Source organism: Ambystoma mexicanum, chromosome 7q (genome assembly GCF_040938575.1).
Source record: "Ambystoma mexicanum isolate Mex_15411 chromosome 7q, UKY_AmexF1_1, whole genome shotgun sequence".
Lineage (NCBI taxonomy): Eukaryota > Metazoa > Chordata > Amphibia > Caudata > Ambystomatidae > Ambystoma > Ambystoma mexicanum.
In genome coordinates, this window is record NC_090941.1 from 952,329,051 (window position 1) to 952,353,969 (window position 24,919).

Consider the following 24,919-nt stretch of genomic DNA (forward strand, 5'->3'; position numbering starts at 1 on the left):
TGAGTTGATAATTACCATGATCTGCTGACATCTGATGGGTGTTTTGCATTTGAAATTTGTACTATACATGTGGAGTGGATCATGACATACATAACTGATGTGCTTAATGATACACAGTGGTTTGCTAATCATGTTTACGACTACTTGAAGTCACCATGTACTTGTCCATCACTGCCTTCCCCCATATGACCAAAGCCCAATGGCAATGGTGGTATGGTTCGCCAGTGACGGCAAACATTTCTGTGACGGGGCAGGGTGTGTACTGGCATGGTGGAACAGAGGTACTGTGGATGGGTCCTGCGCCACTCGCTCATATGTTAGTGGTGGTAACTGATTGGGGATTACATTAGTTTCCTTGCTTGCACCATTGCAATTGTAAGTGTCCCTTGAGGTGCCTGGGCCGGTATACTGGTCTGCGGTGTACCTGTGGGGTGGGTGCAGTGACATAGATTTCCATGTGTGGCAGTTGGATTTGCCCCAGGCATGGCTGCATGTCCCGTGATGGACCTTGCTCCGCTCATGTATTTCAGGCATTGTGGCTGCAGGGTGGTTCATCGTGGTACCCATGGTTCATGTCTGATGGTGTTCAAGGTGCATGTGCTGGGGTGGGTGCTGTGTACATTGCCTACATTAACGCACATCTGTGTAGGTATGCCACATCTGCATCTATTGGCTGTGTCCGACATTCTGTCAAGGTGATTGGGGTCACAGTTTTGCCACCCAGGCCGCTGTGTTCCCCCCGCCCCCCTCCCCGAATAACACCCCTCATACCCCAGCTAGCAGACAGGTTGCCTATGCTTTTGTCCCCCACCCCCCAGGCAACACCCCTCATACCCCAGCCAGCAGACAGGTTACATATGCTTGTTTTCCCCCTCCCCCCAGGCAACACCCCTCATACCCCAGCCAGCAGACAGGCTGCCTATGATTGTGTCCCCCCCGCCAGGCAACACCCCTCATACCCCAGCCAACAGACAGGTTGCCTATGCTTGTGTTCCTCCCCCCCCTCAGGCAACACCCCTCACTGCCCTGTTGTTGGATTTACCCAGCAGCCAGGTACGTTGTGCAGCGCGTCGTGCAATGTAGAGGGGAAGCATGGCGTTGCGCAGCACCATGGCATCATGTTTGGATTCCAGAAATCTTGCACAGCAATTCGTAATTAATTGGCTTGCATCGCACACCATCTGGACATTCAGGGAATGGTAGAGCTTCCTGTTGCAGTACACTACCTCCTCGCCTTGCCGGACCACCAGCTCCACATGGGTGCAGTCGATGGCACCGATTACGTTTGGCATGCCTGCCAGTGCATAGAATGCAATTTTGGATGCATTGACCTGCTCCACAGTCTGTGGTACATATATGTGGTCCCTTCCATGTTTCAGGAGGGCATCTAGCACCTGGTTCAGCACACCGGAGAAACATGGTTGTGAGATACCATGCAGCTGCCCCACTGTGTGCTGGTAGGTGCCTGTGGCAAGGTAGTGCAGCACAGACACTACCTTCAGCAAGGGGGGATGCCTGTCTGGATGTTGATGAGGCTTACCAGGTCGTCATGGATGAGGTCCACTATTGTGCATATGGTGTCCCTGTCCAGGAGGTACAGGGTCTGAATCTGTGCAGAGGTTAGGTCAAATGGACTGGCCCTTAGGTGAGGCATTGGTGGTTGCCTGCGGGGTACACCTGCCTGTCCTGGTGGTATGTGCTGGCCCTGTCTCACCCTCTTTCTCCTCCTGTGCCTCCGCTGCATTCCCTGGTTCCATGCCTGCCAGGGTAGTAGCAGTACAGGCATGTCCTCCAGTCCCAGTATTGCAACTGCTAATGGTAGCATTTTCGGTTTGGAAGGGGTATGGTGTGTGGGTGTGCTCGTTTGTGCTGTGACAGACTCCATTGCCTCCACATGTGCTGATTTTGTGCACCTGTGGCAGGTTTGAACATAGCAGATTGCTATTAACGGCTGCCCTGTGATGCCGGTGTTAACGGTATCATGGTACTGTTCCTACCGGCATCTGGATGCCGGTAAGTGCATGTCCGTGAACCTCGTAATGTGCACTTCCTTACGGCAAGCCGGTGTTACTGGCATGGCTGCCGCGTGCCCGCGACCATTCCGGGAAGGTGCTACCCAGTCACAACAGGTCCCTGCAGATGCTGATAGCACTGGCATCATGGGCCATAATGCACTGGTCCGATAAACAATGCTGATAGTCCCTTACCAGTATCGTTATTACCGGACCGGCAACCTTGTAATGAGGCCCAATGTAAGTTCATGCAAGGTAGCAGAAAACACTCATTGTTACAGACAGTACCAGTTCCTCAGTGAACCAGTTGTGATGGTAGTTTTTTTTGCGCAAGGTAGTTTTGAGGCGGGTGTATAAGTCAATGGTGCTGAGGAGGTTAGCGTTATAGGCATTAAGTGGCAGGGGAGATGTGGGGGGGTAGAGAATTGAATCACAGAGTGGTCAGTCCAAGGTACACGGTTGATAGAGGTGACATGGGTGGGTGTGTTAATGGGCAGAATCTAGTCAAGAGTGCGTCCTTTGGAATGGGTAGTGGCAGAGACCACTTGGGCGAAGTTCATTACCTGGAGGGCTATGGAGAGTGCAGTGGACTTTTGGTTTATGGGGTCTTTGAAACCTAGGTTGAAGTCACCCAGGAGCACAAATTTGGTGTTGGGCTTCAGAGATTGCACTTCAGAGATTGCGCTGCGTAAAAACATTTTGGTCTTCAACATGGCATTGGTCCATCAAAAACAAGACACTGTAATGGGTGCCTCATTTGCCCCAAGCTTGGCCAACATTTTCAGGGCAGAATTTGAATCACTATTTCTCTTCAAGGACAACCCCTATTCAGCCCCCATCACATTATGGCATCGTTACATAGATGGCATTATTTTCATCAGGGAAGATGATGAAACAGGGCTACTGGATTTCGTGAATTGGCTAAATCTATGCCATTCTGATTTGTCATTCACAAGCAGCTACAGTGGGCAATATATACAATTTTTAGACCTTATTCTCAGTCATGGAGAGGGGACAATCTACACCAATCTCTTCCGGGAATATACTGACAGAAACATGCTCTTACTTTGCGAGAGTCAACACCCCAGGAATTTACATGATAGACTTCCTTATTGGCAATTTCTCTGATTAAGGCGCAACTGCACCCATCGGGATTTATTCAAGGAACAGGCTGATGATTTAGCACAGCGACTGGGACAACAGGGTTATCGCTGCAAAATCATAAAACGTGCCATGAAAAGGGCCCGGATCACAGACCGAGATGTTCTACTGACCCCCAAAGAACCAGTTAAAGCAACTGACAGAATGATTTGCATGACTACCCTCTCGCCCCAGACAAACCAGATTTGTAAATTGACGTCAACAGGATGCACTTCGCAGATGCCATTATTCGCACATAAAAGGGGATTGAATATCAGGGACAAACTGGTCCACTCCAGATTTCGATCAAGAGATGGCCCAGCCCAAAGGACACTCAACCTGGCTGGACACATCTCCCACACAAGGGTTGCGGGCCATCACCCCTGTGGCAAAAATGGACACTCCGCTGGTGTTCGAACTGTAACTCCAAAAAATGTAATCTATGTTATCTTATGCCTGTGTGATCTGGTATATGTGGGCATGACCACAAGAAAGGTCAGGGTTTGGATGGGGAACACAGAAGCAGGATTAGAAATAACACTGCCATTGCACCTTTGGTGCAGCACTTCCACGATTACAAAAATGCACCAAACGACATTAGATGGCCCCGCAAAGGGCGCCTGGAATACCTTGTGCATTGGAAAGGGTTTTCCCATGCGGAAGACTCGTGGGAACCCTTATTGCACATCCATGCCCCGGTCCTTCTTAGAAAGTTTCACCGGTTACATCCCAGTAAACCGGGGGGTTTGCGTCTTGGTGGGGGGCATACTGTCATGCGACGCATTCCCAGCTGGCGTTTGTGGCCCTGAGTGCGTTTGCATGCTTCCTGATTGCTGTCACGCTCATTAACTACGTGCAGTCTAGTCTTTCTCCGTTCGAGTGCACGTAACGTTACTTAGCCACGCCTCCCTCTCTGCTCTGTGCCTTGCAACCTTTCCTCGGTCAGCTGTGCCTTCTCTTGCTGCCGCGGTCTTGCGAAACACTGTTTGTCTGCTCCTCTGAGCATTCGCTTTGCTTCCTTTCTTTCCCCTACGTACCTATCCAGTTTCTTTTCCTCTTCCCCATTTTTTCCCCAGCCCGCTTTCACGGGGCTCTCTCTCTAGTTCCTCCTCTTTCTTTCCTCGAGCTGCTGCCTGCAGTTCGTTGCCTCAGCTCTTGTTTTGGAGTTACCCCTCCGACGTTTTTCTGTGTTACTGAGTACTTTCTTTTGATTTCCTCTACAATTTCATACGAGCCCAGCTGCCTACATTTGGCTTTTCTTCCCCTTTCTGTCCCTCCAAGGAGGGGGTCACGGGCAGGGCGTTTTTACCGCTCTCACTGTGGCTTTCTCTTGTGGGAAACTCAAGCAGCAAAGGAAAAAAGAAAATGACTACAGAGCCCATCGAAGTGGCTTTGGTGGTAATGGTTTGAAACCAGACCTGTTTGGTTTTCTCAACCCAGCCAAACTGTTGAAATTGGAACAAACTTGGATTCTCTGTTTAAAGACTCATATAAGTGCCCTAAACAATGGGATTATCTGGGTGGCGCTTATCACCCAATGAGGTGGGATTTCACGACCTGCCGCCGGGGTATGACACACTGTGAAGCAACATTCTATTTATGAATGGCCCCCACTTCACTGGCTCCTTGAATGGGACTTTACGACCTGCCATCGGGGTAGGACACTCTATGAAAATAACTTTTTTTGATGCAAGGAAAGGAATTGTAGATTTATAACTGAGATCACCAAAAAAAAGTCTGCACTTAATGTTTCAAATATGAAGGTAAACACTAAAAATGTCTTTAAATAATGTTTTTTCTTTTTAGAAATTGATTGAAAAGAATTGTTTGCCCCTCATAATGAGTGAACACTACTCAAAACGCGTTGGGCCTTATTTGTATAATAAAATCAACATTTGTACTTTAAATACTCTAACTTGTCAAATGGAACAATTTGTCATTCTGAGAAATGCATTACGTGTCACTATAAGAATGGTTACTATGAAAAAAAGTTAAATTAATGAATGTAAACTATCTGAATCCTCTAACATTCACACGACTGTCTAATCAAATCCCACTATTTGGGTATTAGACACCAGAACGCACTGTACTAGCAACCTTTAGGCATTTGCTATCAAACAGTGTGCAGGGGACGCAGGGTTCCTAATTGGAACTCTTTCTGTCTTAGATTTCCCCCCCAGACTAGATACCAAGGCTGAGCTTTTTCTCCCCTGCACCTTAAAACTTCCTTAGATTAGCAGCTACACTATCACATAGTTTAGATGTACCCAGACTTCAAAAGAAATATAACTGAGAAGGGTGTGCAGCATTGTTCTTATCTCTTGTTTTTTTACTGTAAACAAGCAACCCATTTTGCCTGATGGCAAGTAGCAGTAACGGTAAACGAGTTTGGTGGTAATTTTTCCGGAATAACAACCAAGCTGATTATCAGACATTCGAGCTCATTACAGTTTCCCCGGTCCGGAAAAGAATGACGGTAATTCTGTCAGTGGTATTTTTGCCAGGGGGGCAGTGATCTACCGGCAGGCCTGACCTGTCAGTAGTTCAGGCCCCTAGTGGGAAAAATCAATCCAATCCAGCAAACCCATCCCATGGACCTTAGCAGAATCTCCGCCGCCTGTAATCTGTAATATCCCGGCAATATTGAGCATCCGGGCGTTGGAAACAGTAAAACAGTTTTGCCGGTATGCCGCCAGAATTACCGGAGCGGGGGATACCGGCAAAACTGTAATGAGGGCCATGTAAAGAGTATAACAGAATTGAAAGAAGAGGAAGTGCAGCTTTCGGACTCGAGCAACATTCTAACCTGAGTGCCGGCCGCAGGATGCCGTTGCCAATAATGAAATGCAACTTTTCCAGGTTGGAGGTGGGGCGATCTTCCAGCATGCTGTTTCCCTGCAGCGTGGACTCGCCATCGTGGAGGCGCTTTGTAACCTGGCCACAAGAGGCGAGAAGAGAAGGGAAACAAGACTACATGAAAAAGAAGCATAAGAGAGAGTTCCAAGATTAACACAGCTTGCAGATACAGACAGTTTGAGACAGCAATGATAATAATCTGATGCAGAAATGCATGCTTTTCAGCTTACACGGCAATGCATAGCTCAGAGGCTGTGAAATGGAGATGAACTTCCAGCGATGGGCACTTGGTGGCGCTATGTCATGAGCTGCTTGCTAGCTTTTTTACTCTCGCATTTCAGGGAGAAGGTTTTTTTCATGCTCTTTTTTAACATACAACATTGATGGTGCTGGATTCCATCGATAACAATGGCATGGGTTATACTGCGCAAGTGCACCGGGTGGAATTAGTCATAGTTCTGCAGAGCAGATCTAGCACCCTTTAGTACATTACACACAACCTCATGCATGCACACAACAAGTTCTATGTGCTAGAGTGCACGCACTAAGCACGTTTGCAAGTGTAGACAGAACATGGCTGGATGTGACGATGCTTGCGACTGCACACAGTGATGGCTTCTAACACCGGTCAGCGGGGGTACTCAGTGACTCTCTGAGTTTACAGTTCAAAGGGCATCTCACCAATTCCTGAACTCTCCCCGCAACCTTCCTTCTCCCCCGGCCTCTCCCACTCCTCTGCTTTCCACCCACCCTGCATGTAAGTAACACTCTGGGCGTGAGCAGCAGCGCCCTGTTCCCTTTCAGCCGGGCTTGCGCTTGCCAGTTAGTTCCGGTGCACGCATAATCCGTGTTACGTGGCTTGGGGATTTGTCAGCTTTCCACCTGATTTTGTTTAGCAACACAAAATGATTATTGCCGGAACCTGAAGTCTGGCCTGTGATGAAACACCTGATCAATCACATCTGGGTATGTGTTTAATATAATGTGTTTTAGTTCCACAGAACTATTTCACACATAACACAAAATATAAAATACAACAATATTGCTTATTCATTTAATTCGTTTTCTTTATTATTATTATTTTCACATTTATAAAGCGCACAGCAGCCCTCAGGCTTCGTGGCGCTGTTACAAGAATACTTTCTTAGTTACATCACAAAAATACTTTCTAAATTACATCAAACGGGTATATGTGATGGAAGAGACTGCCCTCCAGTTGTAAGGGCGGTTACTGCATCACATGAGGTTAAAATTGGTTAATGAAGCACTGTCTGCTGATTGGAAATCCATTTTTATAAGCATGATTTACATGGCCGCTTGAATTCCGAAATCCCTCTTTGACAATTGGTCGTTCTTGCCATCCATGGATTAACTAACAACGTGGTTCTATAGAGGAGAAAGGGTGCAGCATCAGTCCTCCTTCTAGGATACTTGACAGATGTCACATTTGTGTATTCCCTATCCTGTATCCAAATGAATACCCAGGCCAGGTGTCACTGCATAGGCGTTTTACTAGTGGATACGCCGTATCACACATCAGAAAATAGCTGCGCAATACACAAGGGCAATCATTGCCACACATGGAGTTGGATATCGATGGTCAAAAATGCATAGGATTTGATTTGAAATTAGGCTGTAGCTGACCCTGTGGAAGCACCATCCAAAAACAGACCAGAATACCACCAGTGGCATCAATGGCAAAGCCATTGGTGGTAATGTAATCTAATACAAGAGTCACTGGGTCTTTTATAGCAGTACTGCTATGTGGCCGGTAGGCACCAACTCCTGCAAGCGAGAGGGAGGCATGAGAGCTAAGGGAGACAAAGGCAAGATGCAAAAGAGTTGAGGGACACAGAAAAAGCAGAAGCTCCCATTCCCTGAGTGCTAGTATGGTTCTAGGTGACCTGGGTAAGTGCACGTGGGGTTCCATCAGGGAGTCTAGGTGTCAACTGTCTTCACTGGTAGGGTGTTGATGTCCCCACTTCCCTCCTCAACCTTCTCACCCGTAGTGTCAGGGTCTTCCTCGACTGGGCTGAGACTTCGATGGGCTCTGTAGTCATTTTCTTTTTTCCTTTGCTGCTTGAGTTTCCCACAAGAGGAAGCCACAGTGAGAGCGGTAAAAACGCCCTGGCCGTGACCCCGTCCTTGGAGGGACAGAAAGGGGAAGAAAAGCCAAATGTAGGCAGCTGGGCTCGTATGAAATTGTAGAGGAAATCCAAAGAAAGTACTCAGCAACACAGAAAAACGGAGGGGTAACTCCAAAACAAGAGCTGTGGCAACGAACTGCAGGCGGCAGCTCGAGGAAAGAAAGAGGAGGAACCAGAGAGAGAGCCCCGTGAAAGCAGGCTGGGGTAAAACGGGGAAGAGGAAAAGAAACGGGATAGGTACGTAGGGGAAAGAAAGGAAGCAAAGCGAATGCTCAGAGGAGCAGACAAATAGGGTTTCGCAAGACCGCGGCAGCAATAGAAGGCACAGCTGACCGAGGAAAGGTTGCAACGCACAGAGCAGAGAGGGAGGCGTGGCTAAGTAACGCTACGTGCACTCGAACGGAGAAAGACTAGACTGCCGAGTGCACGTAGTTAATGAGCGTGACAGCAATCGGGAAGCATGCAAACGCACCCTGGGCCACAAACGCCAGCTGGGAATGCGTTGCATGACACTAGGCCATATTCCCTCAAACAGCTCTTCCGATGACCACATCAGGATGGGTGGGGAGCAGCATGTGCATGCCCCCACCTGATTGTGGGAGAGATCTGGAGCCTTTCTGTGGTGAGTAGATGGAAGCAGGTTGGTCCTGGAAGAAGGATACGATTTATTCCAGAGCCAGGACATCCACCGTAGGGAAGTCTAGCTCCTTGTGATTGGGGAGTGTCCATGTCCAGCAGAACTGCACTGTTTATGCCATTGGTGTTATCATCAATGGTGCAGGCATATCTGAAAATCCTTTTAGGAGGGTAAAGCAGAATGCTGTTAGATGCGTTAAGAGGTGGAGTGGAGTATAGTCTGAGATTTTTTGAGATTTGAGTGAATTGGTAAGGTTCAGTGAGGGCTTTAACATAGGCAGTATCACTTTACCTGTTTTGAAGAAACTTGCACAACTGAAAGTTAGGGACGTGTTGAGTCTGGTGAAACATATGCAACAGGCAATGGATGCATTCCTTGACTTTTGATGCTGGGGAGGTGTCCATCGCAGATATTTTTAGGGACTGAATAAAAGGATCAGTAATTGTTGGTCAATTAGTGTACCATGTAGGCGATTCTTTGTGGAGCATACAACTGCCTGGAGGTTGAGGGTGATTGAGTTTCTGATGGTGGCAAACCTTTTATTGAAAAGCGGCCAATATTGTTCTGGGTCAAGAAGGTAAATTGTGGGACTGGTGGTTGCCTGGTGCTTATTAAGTAGATTGATGAAGAAAAACAGACATTTTGAGCAGTTGCAGGACTCACATTTTTGAGTTTGGTGGATTGCTATAGTTGCAGTACAAATGACAACATGCACACTTTGAAGCAGCAACCACATACATACCTTAAGAACTGGCAGACGCTCACTATGTCACTGGAGACTGGTCACTGTCAGCAAATAAGCACCCCTATCGTCTGACAAAAGTCTTTATGGAGCACACAAGAAGGTGCATATTTTTGCATTATTAAATCCTAACTAAAAAGGACTTGGTTGTATTTAATATGGAGTATACAGAGCGCAATGCTGGAATGTTGTATTCTTATTTACGAATTACCTAAGAAAATATTATGGCTGGTGAAATGATTGATGAAAGTGGCAGGAAATAAATGACGAAGGCAAAGCTTCTGCACAGACACTGACCGTCTACTCACCTCCTCTGTTAGCTTGGACTTCTTCTTCAGTGTCAGCGAGACCAGCTTATGCCGCACACTGTTCTTCTTCTGTGCATCCAGAAGGGCGCTCTGTAAGGAAAAGGGAGAAAAAGGCTGATCCCCTGTCTAAGACCTCGTGAGGCTGAATAAGTATAACACACACCACTCAGGGAATCAACAACACTTTTCAGCCAAGCTTTCCACCAGAAGCAGCACCACTCTAAGGGGTGCATCCTCCTTCCACGCCCAGAAAGGGTAGGCCCACATTCTCCACCATGCCTGCAGGCACCACACAACAGCTTGAGTTGGACTAACTCAGGGGTGTCCACTAAAGCCAAATCAGGGTTGTCTAGTCCTGGCCCTCATGAAAAGGTTGCTCAACACCTGCAGGTGGGATCACTTGGCACCAATGGGATTGAGCCATGCTTGCGATCAACCATGCTTGGAAGTGGTTGAGTCGCAGGACCAAAACCAAAATCAATAAGTAAGGGCAAGTGTGGGCTGTGGGTCCTGATCCTCACCTCCCCTTCCCCTTGCAGCGCCTGCAGCTCCTTCTTGTAGGTCTTCTTCCCCAGCGTCTCGTAGATCTTCGTCATGACAGGAATCTTCTCGCTGCCATCGCTCATGGCGGTGTGATACTTGGGTTCTGGCAGGTCCCCCATGAAGCGCAGGATAGTGATCCAGACAGCAAGGGCAGCCTAATGGAATGCAAGCACAGCGGATATTGCAATGAGTGGTTTTTACTGTGCAAAATATTGCATTTTTGATAACATCAAGCATTCTTAGGGCCGCTTGAAATTTCATAATGATATTGAAGGCTTCACATGGCGTGGGTGATATGATTGAGGGCACCTCCCATACGAATTTACCTCTTTTTATCACTGTAAAGGAGCCATGTCCTCTCCGCTCTGTTGTCAGTTGTAAATGAAGTTTTTTTGTGCCAAACTTGTATTGCTTTCCCTATGATTTTATATAAATTGATGATAAAGTAAATAAATAAATATGTTGTGGGCAAACTAGACACTGAATTGCCTTAAAGCATGGGGGCTAATACAAAACCACACTGTACGCCTATTATAATTGGTTATTTATAACGCGCTTAATACCGAAGAGGTTTCTAAGCGCTTCCAAGACGAGCGTGCTGCCACTGAGCTATAGACCTTCATGGGATATGATATGAGGTTTCTTTTGAATTTGCTCCTTTCTTTTAAAAAGAATGATTGCTTCCAACACATTTGGGTAACAGAGAAATTGAACATAACCTTTGACTCAAACCTGCCCTTATCATCACAAGTCGATAAGTTCCCAAGAAATAGTTGCCACCATGTCCCCATGATCCAGAAATCCCTGGCTATGCTAAGCCTTCACCACAAGGTTGGTGTAGGCCGAGCCTGAGGCTAGAATACTGCAAGAGAAGTGTGCCGGGCTAAAAAACTTCACTTGAAGACAGGGCAGGCACATTCGTCTATCCCTAGCAAAGCAGAATCATATTAGGGAGCCATGGAAATCTCTATGATGGCTTCCAATCCAGCAGAGGGAAGGGCCTCACAATGTTGTGTGTTGAGTCGCCAGTGTCGAATACCATTTGCAGCAGTCAAAGGACTGAAGAACATGAAGATAACTTGCAACACTAATAGATGAGTATGGGAGCACACGCACGCGTGCTGGGGGTTGTGTTCTGAAGCCGTCCTTTTCATGACCTTTGTCAGGAGTTCTGAGAACAACTGAGAAAGAGGCATACTTGTGTTGCATCAGTGCATTTTGTGCAGACGAGGGAATGGCAAACCCCCAAAAGTATAATACCAAAAAATCACTGATTTCTTTTTTTATTTTGGGGGGTTCCCGCCCCACAAGACCACCGTCTCCCTATGTTTTAAATCCCATCCCATCCCAACCCCCTCCACACCCGTTTTAACCTCTTATCCCAAACCCCATATATTATAATTTAAAATTAGGTATTTTTTCAGTGATGTACTTTAGTTAAAAAATGCCTCTCTGTAAAAGTTTTCGAAAAAATCACTAGACACCTATTACCTAATTGCATTATGTGATTTTTTTTAAAACAAATCTGCAGGATGTGGGAACTATATTTAAAAGCCTTTCATAAAATGCATGGTTTGAGGCCCTTGCGTTTCCGATGTCAAATATACATTTCAAAACTATATTGGTACTCTGTTCTCACAAAAACACAAGGATTTATCCAACACATGACACATGAAGTTACCAGAAATTATTCCTAGACGTGTCTGCGTCAATATGACGTAGCATGTGGCATATGTGAGCTAGTCAGGCGACCTGCACCTGTGAGAGATCCTCTGCCCCCTGACCAGTCAGATTCCACCTTGCTTACTAGGTCCACAAGATCACACATGGTGTAGCTGTGACAGGAAGGAGGGCCTAGCTGGACAAGCTGATCTACTGTAGATGGGGTGAACTACATGTTACCTTAAACATGTCTAACTCACTAGTCAGAGCATTTTCACACGCATGAAACTGTGTACACATTTCTGTGTAATGAACTCCCTTAAATTCCAAATGGTGGCCAGTGCCTGTCGAACCTGGCTATAAGCGTCAAACTTTAATTGTGCACATTAGAAACAACAATGTGACTGCAAAATACTTCTCAGAATCTCAGCCTCAGAGCCGGGACCATCCTACCACTAAATTTAAGATAAAGCCTCTGGGACCAATGTAATGGGAAGCTTTGAAGGACAGTCCCCTGGAACATGACCCTTCTATCCGGGAACTAAGCGTTCCCTCGCCCTGCCATGCATCTGTTTATCCATGTCTACTTCTGCACCCCAGTCCTCCCCGCCAGAATATGTGGAGCTCTGAAATTACACCGGCTTCCAGGGGATACATAGTAAAACACCAACCCATGAATAGCCATGCATCTATTTCAAGCAGATTGATCATTTAATATTGGGTGAACATCTCCAACTCTCTGAAACAAGTCCTTTTAGGGACATTGCAAGCCTAGGATTTAGGTACTGTTCCCAATTTGGCACGTAGAGCAGTCGAGCGTTAAGTAGCAGCAGGGTCCGCCACTTAGTGTCTTTCTGACACTTTTGATTTACCAAATATCACACATACTTTGCAAGGAAGGGCAACGGCAGGACATGCAGAGGAAAGTTCAGATGACTGGGCAAATTTCCCGCTGTGCTGAAGAGAACTCCCGCAATAGAAGGTCAAGCGGCCGGTTGGGGCAAATCACACAGGAATGATGACGTGTCTCATGGGCAATCCTCAGGCGTAGCCTGGGAATACAGCCATGGAAACACTCGCTGGAGGCAGAAGGGACAATATCTAAATAGGTCTGGACAAAAATCAGAAGGAGCACGATGAAGGAAACGGTCAAAATGGGACAGGATGGGTGTAAACCGAAGACGGTTACAATGGACCATTACGGCAAAATGCTAATCAACAGCCGCGATGAGAGCAACTACAGAGGGAGCCAGGGACACATGTGAGCAAACTCTACCCATCTGTGGGTGGATCAATATGAATGATCGGGGATAAAAGGTTATCCTCCCGATATCCTCGACAGAGCATATGACAAAGCCCTAAACAACGCAATTGATCACCTATTCCTAAAAACAGTGGATGACGACTTCAGGAATAGTGACAACTAAAGGAACGATGTACGGTTTATGCCTAATTGCAGCACAGGTGTTCAAATGTCGTAAAAACGATACCAACAAAATGATATTTAAGCATTTGGAGGATACCCTGGTATAAGTTATCAATGACTGCCCAATACTGGTGATTGCTAAACGGTTAGACACTTTAAGACTAACAGACCTGAGTAGACTCGAAAGCTAGCAGAAAAGAATATTAGCCCAATGAGGCTATCACCTCTTCAAGATACTGTGCTGTTTTTCTGTTTTTTTGAAGAAGCAGTTCCATCTCTCTGGTGAAAAACATTCTAAGTTAAGAGGAGTTTATTGGGTGGTTGAGTTTGCATAACTACATTGTTCGCAAATTAATGATGTGGCTGGTTGGCTCTGCTACACCAGGAGAGTGATAGCTATGCCAAACTGTTACATGAGATTAATGCATGAGTTACAAATTGTCTAATGGTTTTTGATTGCATTTCATTTTCATATACAATTTGAAGAACAATCGAATTCCTTATAAGGCTGATGAGCACATGTTGTAACAGAAAATACATATTTCTATTAGCAACTTTTATGTATATTAAAAGTGTTCTGTTTGGAGACCACCACAGGGCATGGACCATGATGGCGGCGTAAGGACGGAGCGTCGCCACACGCTGTTGGTAAAAGAGGGATAACGGCTTCCTCCCGACACTAAGAGCAGCGCCTCTTCTTATACTGGGAGCAGCAGTGATTGGTATGCCCTGGGTTCGGAGCTGAGGCATAACACACCCCCTATTGGTGGACAGTATAGGCGGACTGGACCGGCCTGGAGAGCACCAAGACAGGAGCCCTGAGCGAACTGGTCGCTTCGCCAGAATCCCGCCCAGGGCCTGACCAAGTGCCAGCCTAGCACAATTGCAGCGGGACGTGGGGAGACTTAATCCCATGCGTTTTGAGAGCAGTGACAACCAGTGGTGTACATTCGGTGCAGAGCTGAGGACTGATCCCCCCCCAGCAGGTAGGCAGGACAGGCCCAGGAAACATCTGTCAGCTTAAAAAAAGCCAGGAATCCAACACGGAGCGGCCTGGACCACAGAGCCAGCTGGACTCCCCTGATTTAAACGACGTTTGAGGTGAGGTGCTCCCCTGGGCCTGAGAGGTGAAAGTGGGCAGGGGACTGGCTCCCACATAGCGGTGATAGAAGAGGGGAGGAGGACCCTGCACAACTCAAATCCACCAGGGATAGGAACTGGGTGAGGAACAGGCAAACTGCTCCAGGGGCAGGGGTTAGCCTGAGGAGCGCAACAGGCTCATCAACAATCAAAGAACCGACCCCACCTCCCCCCTACCCACGGGGCCAACGGCACCACAGTACATAAACGGACCAGCGAGGGACATACTAAGGGAGCACATCCCTGGAACAGCTGGGGTGGGGGCCAAGTCCCAGAGTACAGGAAACTGGGGGGCACCCCATTGATATTAGACGTGAGGGCCAGCGCCCCCTGGAGAACACAAGTGCAATGGAATGAGGGGGCCGGGCTCCAATAACAAGGAAGCAAGGCAGTAGTGGTCGAAGAGGCCGCAACAGGTGACACTCGAACCCCCTGCACCGGAACATACATCGAATAAGGAAGAGTTCATACAGGGCCGGGTACGGCGGGACAGAGCAGGACCAGGCTTGGAACCTGACCCAAGGCATTGTAAAACACCCAGCCACACTGGAGAGACCTCAGGGCCAGACTTCACGGCAGAAGGTCCCAGTGTCGGGAATAGTGATCCTACTGCGTTTCAAGAGGCAATTAGGGGGAGACCCGGGCTGCACCCCAAACAAAAAGGACACCATGGCCGAGGGCAGATGAGAGCCGGCTCTGACCAGGAACAATTTGAAAAAGTTTTTTTGGAAATGAAGGCCATCCGGCCTGACATCCAAGCCTCGATATGCGACCTCAAGGGAAGGGTCGATAAACTGGAAGATAAAATGGAAGAGATGGAAAATAACCATCTGCAGGTGGACCTTCTAGACATGAAGTACGAGGCATGACTAACAGACCTAGAGTCCCGGGAAGAAGAAACGTTGCTAAAACTGGATGGCCTCGAGATTAGGGAACGTTGTAACAACGTAAGCATTCTCGGGATAAAAGAACAGAAAGGAGAAACGGCCGCAGACATAGGGAGGAAAGTCCAAGGATTGATCCATTCAATCTTCATGGCGGACGGAGGGAAGGCCGTCCAGTTGGAAAGAGCCCATAGAGGCAGTGGTGGAGGCGCCAGGGACCAGAGGTCAATAGTGGTCCGCTTCATGAGGTACAGGGAAAAGATGGAAGTGCGAGCTTACCGTCTGGACAGAATTCAATTTCAGGGTGACACGCTCAAAGTATACCAGGATCTGTTGCGTCTTACCCTGTCTAGATGTAGAGACTGCTCCCTCTGACCGAATGGCTTACAGAGAAGGGTATCAGTTACCACTGGTCCTTCCCCTTCGCAATGACATTTGAAAGAGAAGTGGACTACCGTATCACGAGCGGCCAGGAGGCACAGCAAGTTTTACATGTCCTAAAGGAGGAGACTTTGAACGCAGATTCCAAAGGAGGCAGGAGTGTTATGCCAATGGAACAAAGCCAGGAAGGACATCGCAGTGTTAAGAGAAGGATGCCAGGGGCAGGAAATTTAAGAAGCCGAACACTCCACCTACAGCAAAATAAGACTGAGGCTCTGGCAGAGAAATGTAGACTGAATATGAACAGCCGGTCTCAGGGGGCCAGCAAAGTTTACGTGCAGACGGGGGAAGGGAGAGTACAAGGGATAAGGTGGGCGAAGCATTGGTTACCTCTGATGGCCCATCACATGGTGGGCGTCTCACAGGGAGGGAGGAAGTCCCAGGACAGGGGGAAGGGGGACAGGGGAGGGGGAAGGAGCGAGAAGCAGAAAAGGGGGGTAAGGGTGGGGAGGGGATGTAATGGGGAGGGACACAGTCCAGGAACAGATGGATTACAGAGGGTCAAGGAGAATAGAGTGGTCGGGTCACTTGATTAACCCTCAGAAAGGCGCAATTTGACATAGGGGTTCGAGCCGATGCACTAAAGATGGGGACCTTAAATGTCAAGGGCCTGAATTCCCCCACTAAGCGATCTTTGCTGGGCAGGGAATTCCGAAATCGGGGTCTGGGTGGGTTGATGGTCCAGGAGACGAGGCTGATTCGGGGGCAGCAGGGGCACATCCCAGGGGCTCAAGTTGGGCAGATATTCTAGGCATCTGGGCCTACCAAGAATAGTGGAGTGGGTATCCTCATTAATCAGAGGATTCGTATAGGTGAGCCACGGGAGGGCCCTAGTGGTAATAGGGACAATGGAAGGAGTTCAGGTGACTATCGCCACAGTGTGCTGCCCGAACACAGGCCAGTCCCAGTCCCTACCTGGAATCATGGAAGAGATACTTACCCGAACGGTGGGTCTCCTCCTTCTGGGAGGGGACTTTAACATGTGGGCAGATCGGCTCATGGATCACAGTGGGGGCCAGGGTAAACCTGGAGATGGTGGTGTACAAGTGGAGGGGGATATCCTCGGATACATGACTGATCAGGGTTTAATTGATGTTTGGAGGGAATGACAACCGGCACAAGAGGTTTCACTTTCTTTTCCCAGGTCCAGGGGTCCCGAACGAGGATAGATTACTGGTTTGTTTACCATCAGCATGTCCAGAGAGTAACGACCAGCGAAATTAGTCCCATGAGCTGGTCGGACCATGACAGGGTCGACATGGGTGTTGTGTTGACGGGCCTCAGACCTAGAGAATCGCTAAGGTTCTGCAATGATATCCTACTAAAGAACCCTGACTTTGCCAAGGAAATGAGAGAAGCTATAGAGGAGAACTTCAGGTTGAGCGACACTGGAGCGGTGGATCTGTGTACAGTCTGGGAGGCAGCAAAAGCTACATGGAGAGGCCTTCTGATAAGAGAAGGCGCCTCAAAGACGAGGGCTAGGACCGACCGAACTGAGACATTGAGAGGGGCAATCCGCAGGTTGGAAGCAGAGGTAGCCGAGGGTGGGAAAAAGGATGATAACAAACTGAGAATAGCAAGAGAGAAACCATGTGAGTTGAGGGAACTTGAGGTGGGGAAGGTGGTCTCAGGCTTACAGTTTTAAACAAAGATACTATGAGAAGGGCACAAGGCGGGTGCCCTGCTGGCATCGAGGCTTAGGGGTCAGAGAGCTGACGGGTGTGTCTCTGAAGTTGTGGATTCGGGGGGACAATTACATTCTGCGAAAGGTGAAGTTGCCCAGGAATTTGCCACATTTTATGAGCAATTGTACAAAAAAGAGAGGGAAGTGGAGGAGGGAGAGCTTGAAAGATACCTGAGGGAGGTCTCCTGCCCAACCCTTCATGAAAGTGAGGTCACAGACCTGGAAAAAACGATCACACACGAGGAGGTATTGAGAGCCATTAGCGGACTAAAGGTAGGAAATGTCGGAGGGGCGTGGCCTGAGCCCATGGTGTAGGTTGTGCCTAGCTGCAGCTCCCATCAAGATACTGATAACGATCCTGGTACCTGGGGCCAAACTGCGAATCCCGAGACACAGATACACCCAAGCCTGGGTGAAGCGATTCCCCAACCCCCCCAGCCAACCCCAACAAAAATCAAAGCAATATTGCCGAGATACCAGCCTGCGAACGGAGGCCGGGGGCAGGCAAAATAGCGGACGCTGCCTTGGCCCTGCTTTGAGGAGGAGGAGGGGCTGCGGCCGATGTGGAAGCAGCCCAGGCTGGTGACTACAGCAGTGAGGCGCGCCATCCCGAAGCCAGCACGGGAAGACAGGACACCGGAGCTCAGAGCGAGATGCACCAAGTACTGATCCGTGGACTCCCCGAGACGGACAGAGAAGCCCTGCCGTCCGGGACATCAGCCGAGAGACCCGTGGCGTGGCAGATCCAACAAAAGGACTGGTGCAACAGAGGCAGTGCTCCACAAGAGCTTGGCGGGGCAGATCTCATACCCTCACGTTCGCATCAGGGTGAGAGGGGTACGGAGCACCATGCCGGGTCGCGCCGGAAGGCGACTGCCGTCACGCATAGGACCACAAAGCTGAACACCACGAGAGGCGGTGTCCGTAATTCAAAACACACAGACTAAGCCCCACAGCAGGAGGACAGCTTGGTGGCGTCCTGTCTGAACAAATAATACATACGGCAGCAGACCAAGATGACGTTACCCCCCAGTTATTGGTAACCAAGTCAGTGAAGTCTCAGATGAAGGCAGTGTTGGGTCTTTAGAGATGAGATGGAAGGTGACTGTGTCCGTCGAGGAGAGTGGGAAGTAGCAGGAGAGGACTTTAAAGGAGCCAATGTTGTCGACGTCAAGTGTGGTTCAGGGCCACGAGGTCTTGTGGATGACTGTGAGGCCTCCGACTAGCTTGTTCAGCCGGTCTCTGTTTTGCATGCTGTAGCTGTTTGGGACAAGGATGTCTAGGATGTGGGTCAAGGCAGGCATCAGGCAGGTCTTGGTGATGAAGATGGCGTCAAGGTCGTGTGTAGGGTTTGAGGTCAGCGATGTATGCTGCATGGGTGATAGCTGAGCAGACGTTGGCGAGCATCAACTTTCATGTTGGAAATGGTGAGCGGGTGCTGATGGGCTTGAGGCTGATGTGGGTGAGGTTGCTGCATTTCGGAGTCCTTGACTTAGAGGAGGGGCAATGACGCTGGAGTTGCCTAGTGATGGTGAGGCTAGCCTGTGGGGATTGAGTGAGAAAACACATGTCGGCGTACCTGTCGTCTAAGCACGGGTTCGGGACTCCCAGGCCAAACAGGTCCAAAAAGGAATTGCCCTTTTCTTCGTCTGCCCTTCAATTTGGATGCCCCTGATTTAAGAGTCAAGAACAGAAGGGAAGAGGCAGGGTTAAGAAAGTGGATGAGGCTTGGGCCACATGACCTAGATCCATTTGCACCTGCTCACCAACTGCAAAGAAAAAGAGGTTGCATGGCTGCTTAAGTAGGGAAAAAGGGTGGCAAAACAGGAAAAAGGGCTGAAAACAGGGAGGTACAGTTTAGCTGTGATTGACAAGTGGGTGAGGCTTAGGCCACGTAACCTAGATCCACTTGCACCTGCTCACCAACTGCACAGGAAAAGAGGCTGCAGGGTTGCTTAAGTAGAGAAAAAGGGCATGAAATGGCGTAAAACAGGAAGGCACCAACAGTGCCTGAATGAAGTGTTAGAAAGTCAAAAGAATACCACAGTGTTTTCTTACTGCACACCAGACAGCACCAATCACAGACACTCAGGGCCCGATTCTTAACGTGCTAAAGAGCACGATTCACTGAGCCAAATCAGGACTCCCAAGCTCCACCAGTATTCTCAAGTCGGCCTGAGCGTCCTTGTAGTGCATGACAGTTCACCTTTCGGCATTGCGCCTGTTTTTGGCTTAATGGGCGCAATCCTGAAATCTCAGTAGCATTTTTGTAAAATAACGACATATTAGTTATTTTACAAAACTGCTCCCGAGAACACAGGTGTGTATGAACACTTAAATTTACACCAAAGTAAGCAGCTTCAACGTTGTATTCTGCAACGCTGAAGCTGCTTACTTTGGCGTATAGGAAAGTGTTGATATACACCCTGCACGGAAGGATCCTTGTGGCACTCCTCCAGAATAACGGCACCAAAATGGTACTGTATATGTGCGCAACTTTAGGAGTGCCACAAGTATACCAGTCTAAAGAGCCATATAACGAAAAGTGGCGGTTGCTAGGTCGGTTTCCAACCCATCCTAGCAACCGCCACATGTATTCCGAAAGTGGCGCATTCCTACCAACTTTGGAAGAATGTGCCACCTTCAAAATAGGTCTTAACGCTTTTAAAAACCTTTTCGGCACTACCAGTTAAGAATCGGGCACTGAGTAACCAGTGAGTCAAATTGACTGAAACCTACCTTCTCATAATTGCCCACAAGATGGCAGCATAACACGATGAAAACTACATTCTAGTTACTTTGAGGGAAATAATTTGAACAACTGGGCATAAGAAAAACAAGCATTGGCAAAGCCAATAGGAGTTTTGTGTATGAATGGGCTAGGCATTTTCCAGACACTGCGTAATGGTACTACCTAGCCATGAGGCTGCAACAGTTGGAACATGATGCGGGTAACCCAGTATATGGTAGCAGTGCATGCCTAATCCTATAAACTAGTTAAAACCTCTGGCTTTGTCAATGTTTGTTGTTAACAGGGTGAACTTGGTTGTGGGTTGGTTTGAAAGGCTACTCGCGCGCCAGGTATCTGGTAATTAAAGCGAAGGCAATGATATGACTGATGTTCACTGTCGCATTGCGTACGGGCAAAGAGTGCTCCCACCGCCCTATTAAGTGCACAAGAAGATTTAATGCCTCCACCCTGTGTGCGCATGTTGAAACTGAATTTATTTGTAAGTAGCAAGTAGTGTCCGTTAGCGACACGTGTTTCGGCCCGTGGCCTTCTTCACAGCCGGACATATACTTGATAGTCACAGCAGAATAATCATAACAAAAAATCAACAGAAAGATTTTAAGTAATTATGACCCCAAGAATCAAATGAGTTTTCAAAAATACAAGTAATCAAATAGTAAATGCAGTTTAAACACATATCACACATTTCTTTATAAAACCATTATTTGCTGTGACTCAAAAGTTCAATTCCACAGCGATCTCAATGGTTGTCACAAAATAAACAAATGGAGGCATCTGCTTCTACCTATTGTTTACAGAGATCTTGAGTTGCAAACTAATATGTGATGCGATGAAAGAACGCCATGGCAATACTAGGCATTAGCCTCATCACACAAGGCTAGTGAGTGCATTGAATATTAAGAGGATAGTGTGGGCTAGCTTTACATCTCTCCCCAGAGTGCACCATGGAATATATTGCTGAATGGTGTGTTTTTCTTTGCAATGACTATGGGCACGGGGATTATACCCAATTATTGGATCCTGCAAATATCATGAAGAGAGGTTTCATTACTTACCAATTAGGTAAGTCAAATGTCTAACTCTAAAACTTGATGGTGGCGTGTATGGAAGGAATAATTATCTAAGAGACAAGAATGATATTCAATTTTTAACAATATGGATACAAATTATTTTCCTAAAATGAGAATAGATATTAACTAATCAGTTGATACAATAGAATATAGGAATAACAACAAATGATATACTTATTATTAGGCATGATGTATTTCTACAATGATAATAGAGAATGCACATCCTAATTTTGTTTTTTATTTTGTCTTTTCTCTCTGCAATGTTTGGCATTTTTTACTTTGATTGTCCCACCTCACCTAACCAGCACAATGCTGCTCTTTATAACGTTTTTGAATGTGTTTGACAAAAATATGCTCAATAAGGCCATCCTGCATTGCACAACAGCATTGGTCCTTCTTTCCAACCCAAAGCTTCTTTACTTTTTAATTCTTCGAAAGAACTCTATTCATTAGACTTAGCACAGTACATTCAGTTTCTATATCGGACCAGGGAGGACAGAAGGTCTGTACAGGAGTCTCCCATTAATCTGATGACATTACATGTTGAATGCCCCACGCCATTGTTCACCAGCCCACTGCCTTTTTGGGTTCCATCAAATGGCTGATAACATGTTTGGTCACTAAACACGTTGAAACCACGTGGTAACCTGAGTCTATGTCTCCCTCCTGCAGGCATGAGAACACCTGTGCTCTGAGTGCTGATCTCATCCCTTGGCATGATGGGTGTGTGCATGTTTGAATGAGTGTTCTACCCTGGTCCTTTAGTCTCGGGTGGGGATACCAGTGGCTCTATGCATCTATAGGTCCTGTGTAAGTCCTATGACATATACTTAAGGTCCCTTTGCTCTTGTAATAAACGTACCTGTAACTTACGAGAAGCTCCAGTGTGCGTATCCTTTTACAATAAATGCTATCTTTTTAAACACCAACAAATCCGTTACTCTAGGACTTTTGAGACAAATTTGCAATTCAGTGACATTACCCATTTTTAAATTTCTTTTGAAAGAGTTGAATTTCTTCTCTGTAATAATGTTTTCATGCAGAAATTGATATTGGTGGTCAGGCTCTCAGTTGGTTTCAATCTTTTCTCACCAACCGGACTCAGATACTCTCACCTCCCCACCTTCTCTCTCTGCTTCCTCTTCCAGTGAACGTGGTGTTCCTCAGGGCTCGGCTATCTCCCCTCTAGTCTTTAATATCTACGTTCGGCCACTGGCTAGACTAATTCACTCTCATGGGCGTCTTTTTGGCGCATATGCAGATGACACACAGTTGGTGTTGTGTATCGACCGTGAACAGGACTCTGTGGCGTCCTGGCTGAGTGCCTGTCTATCTGATGTAGGCCATTGGATGAATGCCAATTGGCTGAGACTTAATGCAGAGAAGACTGAGGTCATAGTGGTGGGCCGTTCTCCACATATACAATCTCTGTGGATTCCTGATTTTTGTCCCCCTTCTTTAGGCCCACTACCCACACCTGTTTCCCTGGTCAAGAACCTAGGTATTAAGATCGCCTCGTCCCTCTCTGCACAACTGCAGATTGGGGCCAAGTGTAGCTCTGACCGTCACAAACCAAGAACTTTCATAAGGGTCATCCAGTTTATCCGATCCACCTATGGATATTGTGGTTTCCGCAGCCATATCAGAGACGCTGGATTACTGTTTGTTCAAGCTATTGGCTCAGCCTAAGTTTATGATCCAGCATTGAAAGTGCTGCAGAATTCTGCTGCATGCTTGGCAAGGGGCCTCCCTAAATCTGCCCATGTATCTTCGGTACTACGCAGCCTTCACTGTCTTCCTGTAGAGGCACGGATCATCTTTAAATCTATGTGCATTGTTCACAGAGATTACCATGGAACGGTAGCTACTCACTAGCGCAAGAAGCTGATTAAATATGTTCCCATCCTGACAGCTACGCTCGGCTAATCAGCTCTTGCTAACTGTACCTGTACCTCCCTTTGTTGGGACCACTGTGTGTGCAAGGGCCTTTTCTGTGGCCGCCCTTACCCGGTGGAACTCTTTACCATACTCTTTGCATGCACCCCCAGACCATCTAGCATTTAGGAGAGCACTAAAAACACTTCTATTCCAGTAGATGAATGGTTTCTCCCACATTTTAGGCCTGTTCATTTTGCACCCAGTGCCGTTGACTACCCTAGCGCAAAGATAACCCTGGGTCGAAGTTGGGCTTTACAAGTTCCTAATTAAATTCATTCATTCATTCATTTAGAAACATTGTTTATCAAACCACTTGCTTTTGGGATTTTAACATTTGGTGTACACATTGTTGTGAAATTCTTGTAATGAGTTGCTTAACAAATTCCTCAACATACCAGAGAAGGATTTCCATTCTTTTCATATTTTCCACCCTTTCCAGACTTTTATAGTTTATTTCTTTTTCATAGTAGTGTGTGCCATTTCCTTGAAGATTACACATTCATTTTTATTTTCTTGGCTCTAATTTTACCTGACTTGATGGCACTAGACTTACTCCTAGAATAAGGAAACATGCCAATTTCTTCAGGGAGTGATCATTTTCAGGCCTATATACTATTTGAAATCTGCTACAAAACCATTATATTAAAAAAAGACAGTCACAAGGGGACACGGATGGGGTGGTGTTCAAACAGTTAGGATGCATGCTGAGCAGTCAAAAAGCAGAGCTTCAGGGTATATGGGTATGGACCATTTGGATTCTTCATTTACATTGTAGCAGTGTTTTAAATAATCAATAGTGATGACCCCAACATGAAATACAAGGGTTTTTGGCGGAGAAATCCTCCTGGATAACGTATCAGGATCTATTGACACCTGTATCATATGGAAGTCTGAACATTTGGAGTAGTCACCTGCTCTAAAGTGGGGTAAATTACTATGCAGTTATAGAGTCTGAACACATTTGCTGCATATTGGACACTCACTGTTTCTGGATGAAACCTTGGTGGGCTAATGCATGCACTGCAGAGATCCGTTTGTAACCTGAAGATGACCATCTCAAATGCCTGCGGTACTGCGCAGTGATCCATAGAAGGTTGACAGAAAACGCACCTTTGCCTTGTGTAATAACAGTGCCTGGAGACAATTCAGTTTGTAATAATTGCACTAAGCAAATGCATTTATGATTGTTCTTAGTACACCTCTTGTGTGTGGCTTGATTTTGCTTGTTCTATAAAAACTTGCACCATGAGAAATTACTCGATTCTATTCATTTTCATTTGCATTCTATTGATTCCACAAAATAACTTCTGCCTCAGATTGCCTGTTTTGCTCCAATCTCTTTTTTTTTCAAAATTGCCTTTGCAGACTCTTTCTTGGCTCGGTTTCCTAATTCCACCTGCCTATGGAGACCTTTGCTGTGGCCACCAGACCAGCGTTGAGCGTCAGTAGCCAATCAAAGCAGCTTGATTGGCTACACTTGCATGTGCATACCCAATTTCTGATTACCTGTCATGGTCACCACACGGCACAGCAGAGC

General features: G+C 47.1%; 1 protein-coding gene across 6 annotated transcripts in view; it reads right to left on the minus strand.

Annotated features, from left to right (window-relative positions):
• MYO7A (myosin VIIA) overlaps positions 1-24,919 on the minus strand; it is a 1,239,317-nt gene that overhangs the window by 262,179 nt on the left and 952,219 nt on the right. For 4 of the 6 annotated variants that reach the window (XM_069640000.1, XM_069639997.1, XM_069639999.1 and 1 more), the window contains 3 exons: positions 10,364-10,540; positions 9,843-9,932; positions 5,959-6,122 (listed from right to left, as the gene is read on the minus strand). In XM_069640000.1, the coding sequence (XP_069496101.1) occupies positions 5,959-6,122; positions 9,843-9,932; positions 10,364-10,540 (431 nt within the window). The remainder of the gene's footprint in view (positions 1-5,958; positions 6,123-9,842; positions 9,933-10,363; positions 10,541-24,919) is intronic. The other 2 variants (XM_069640001.1, XM_069639998.1) reach the window with 1 other exon arrangement.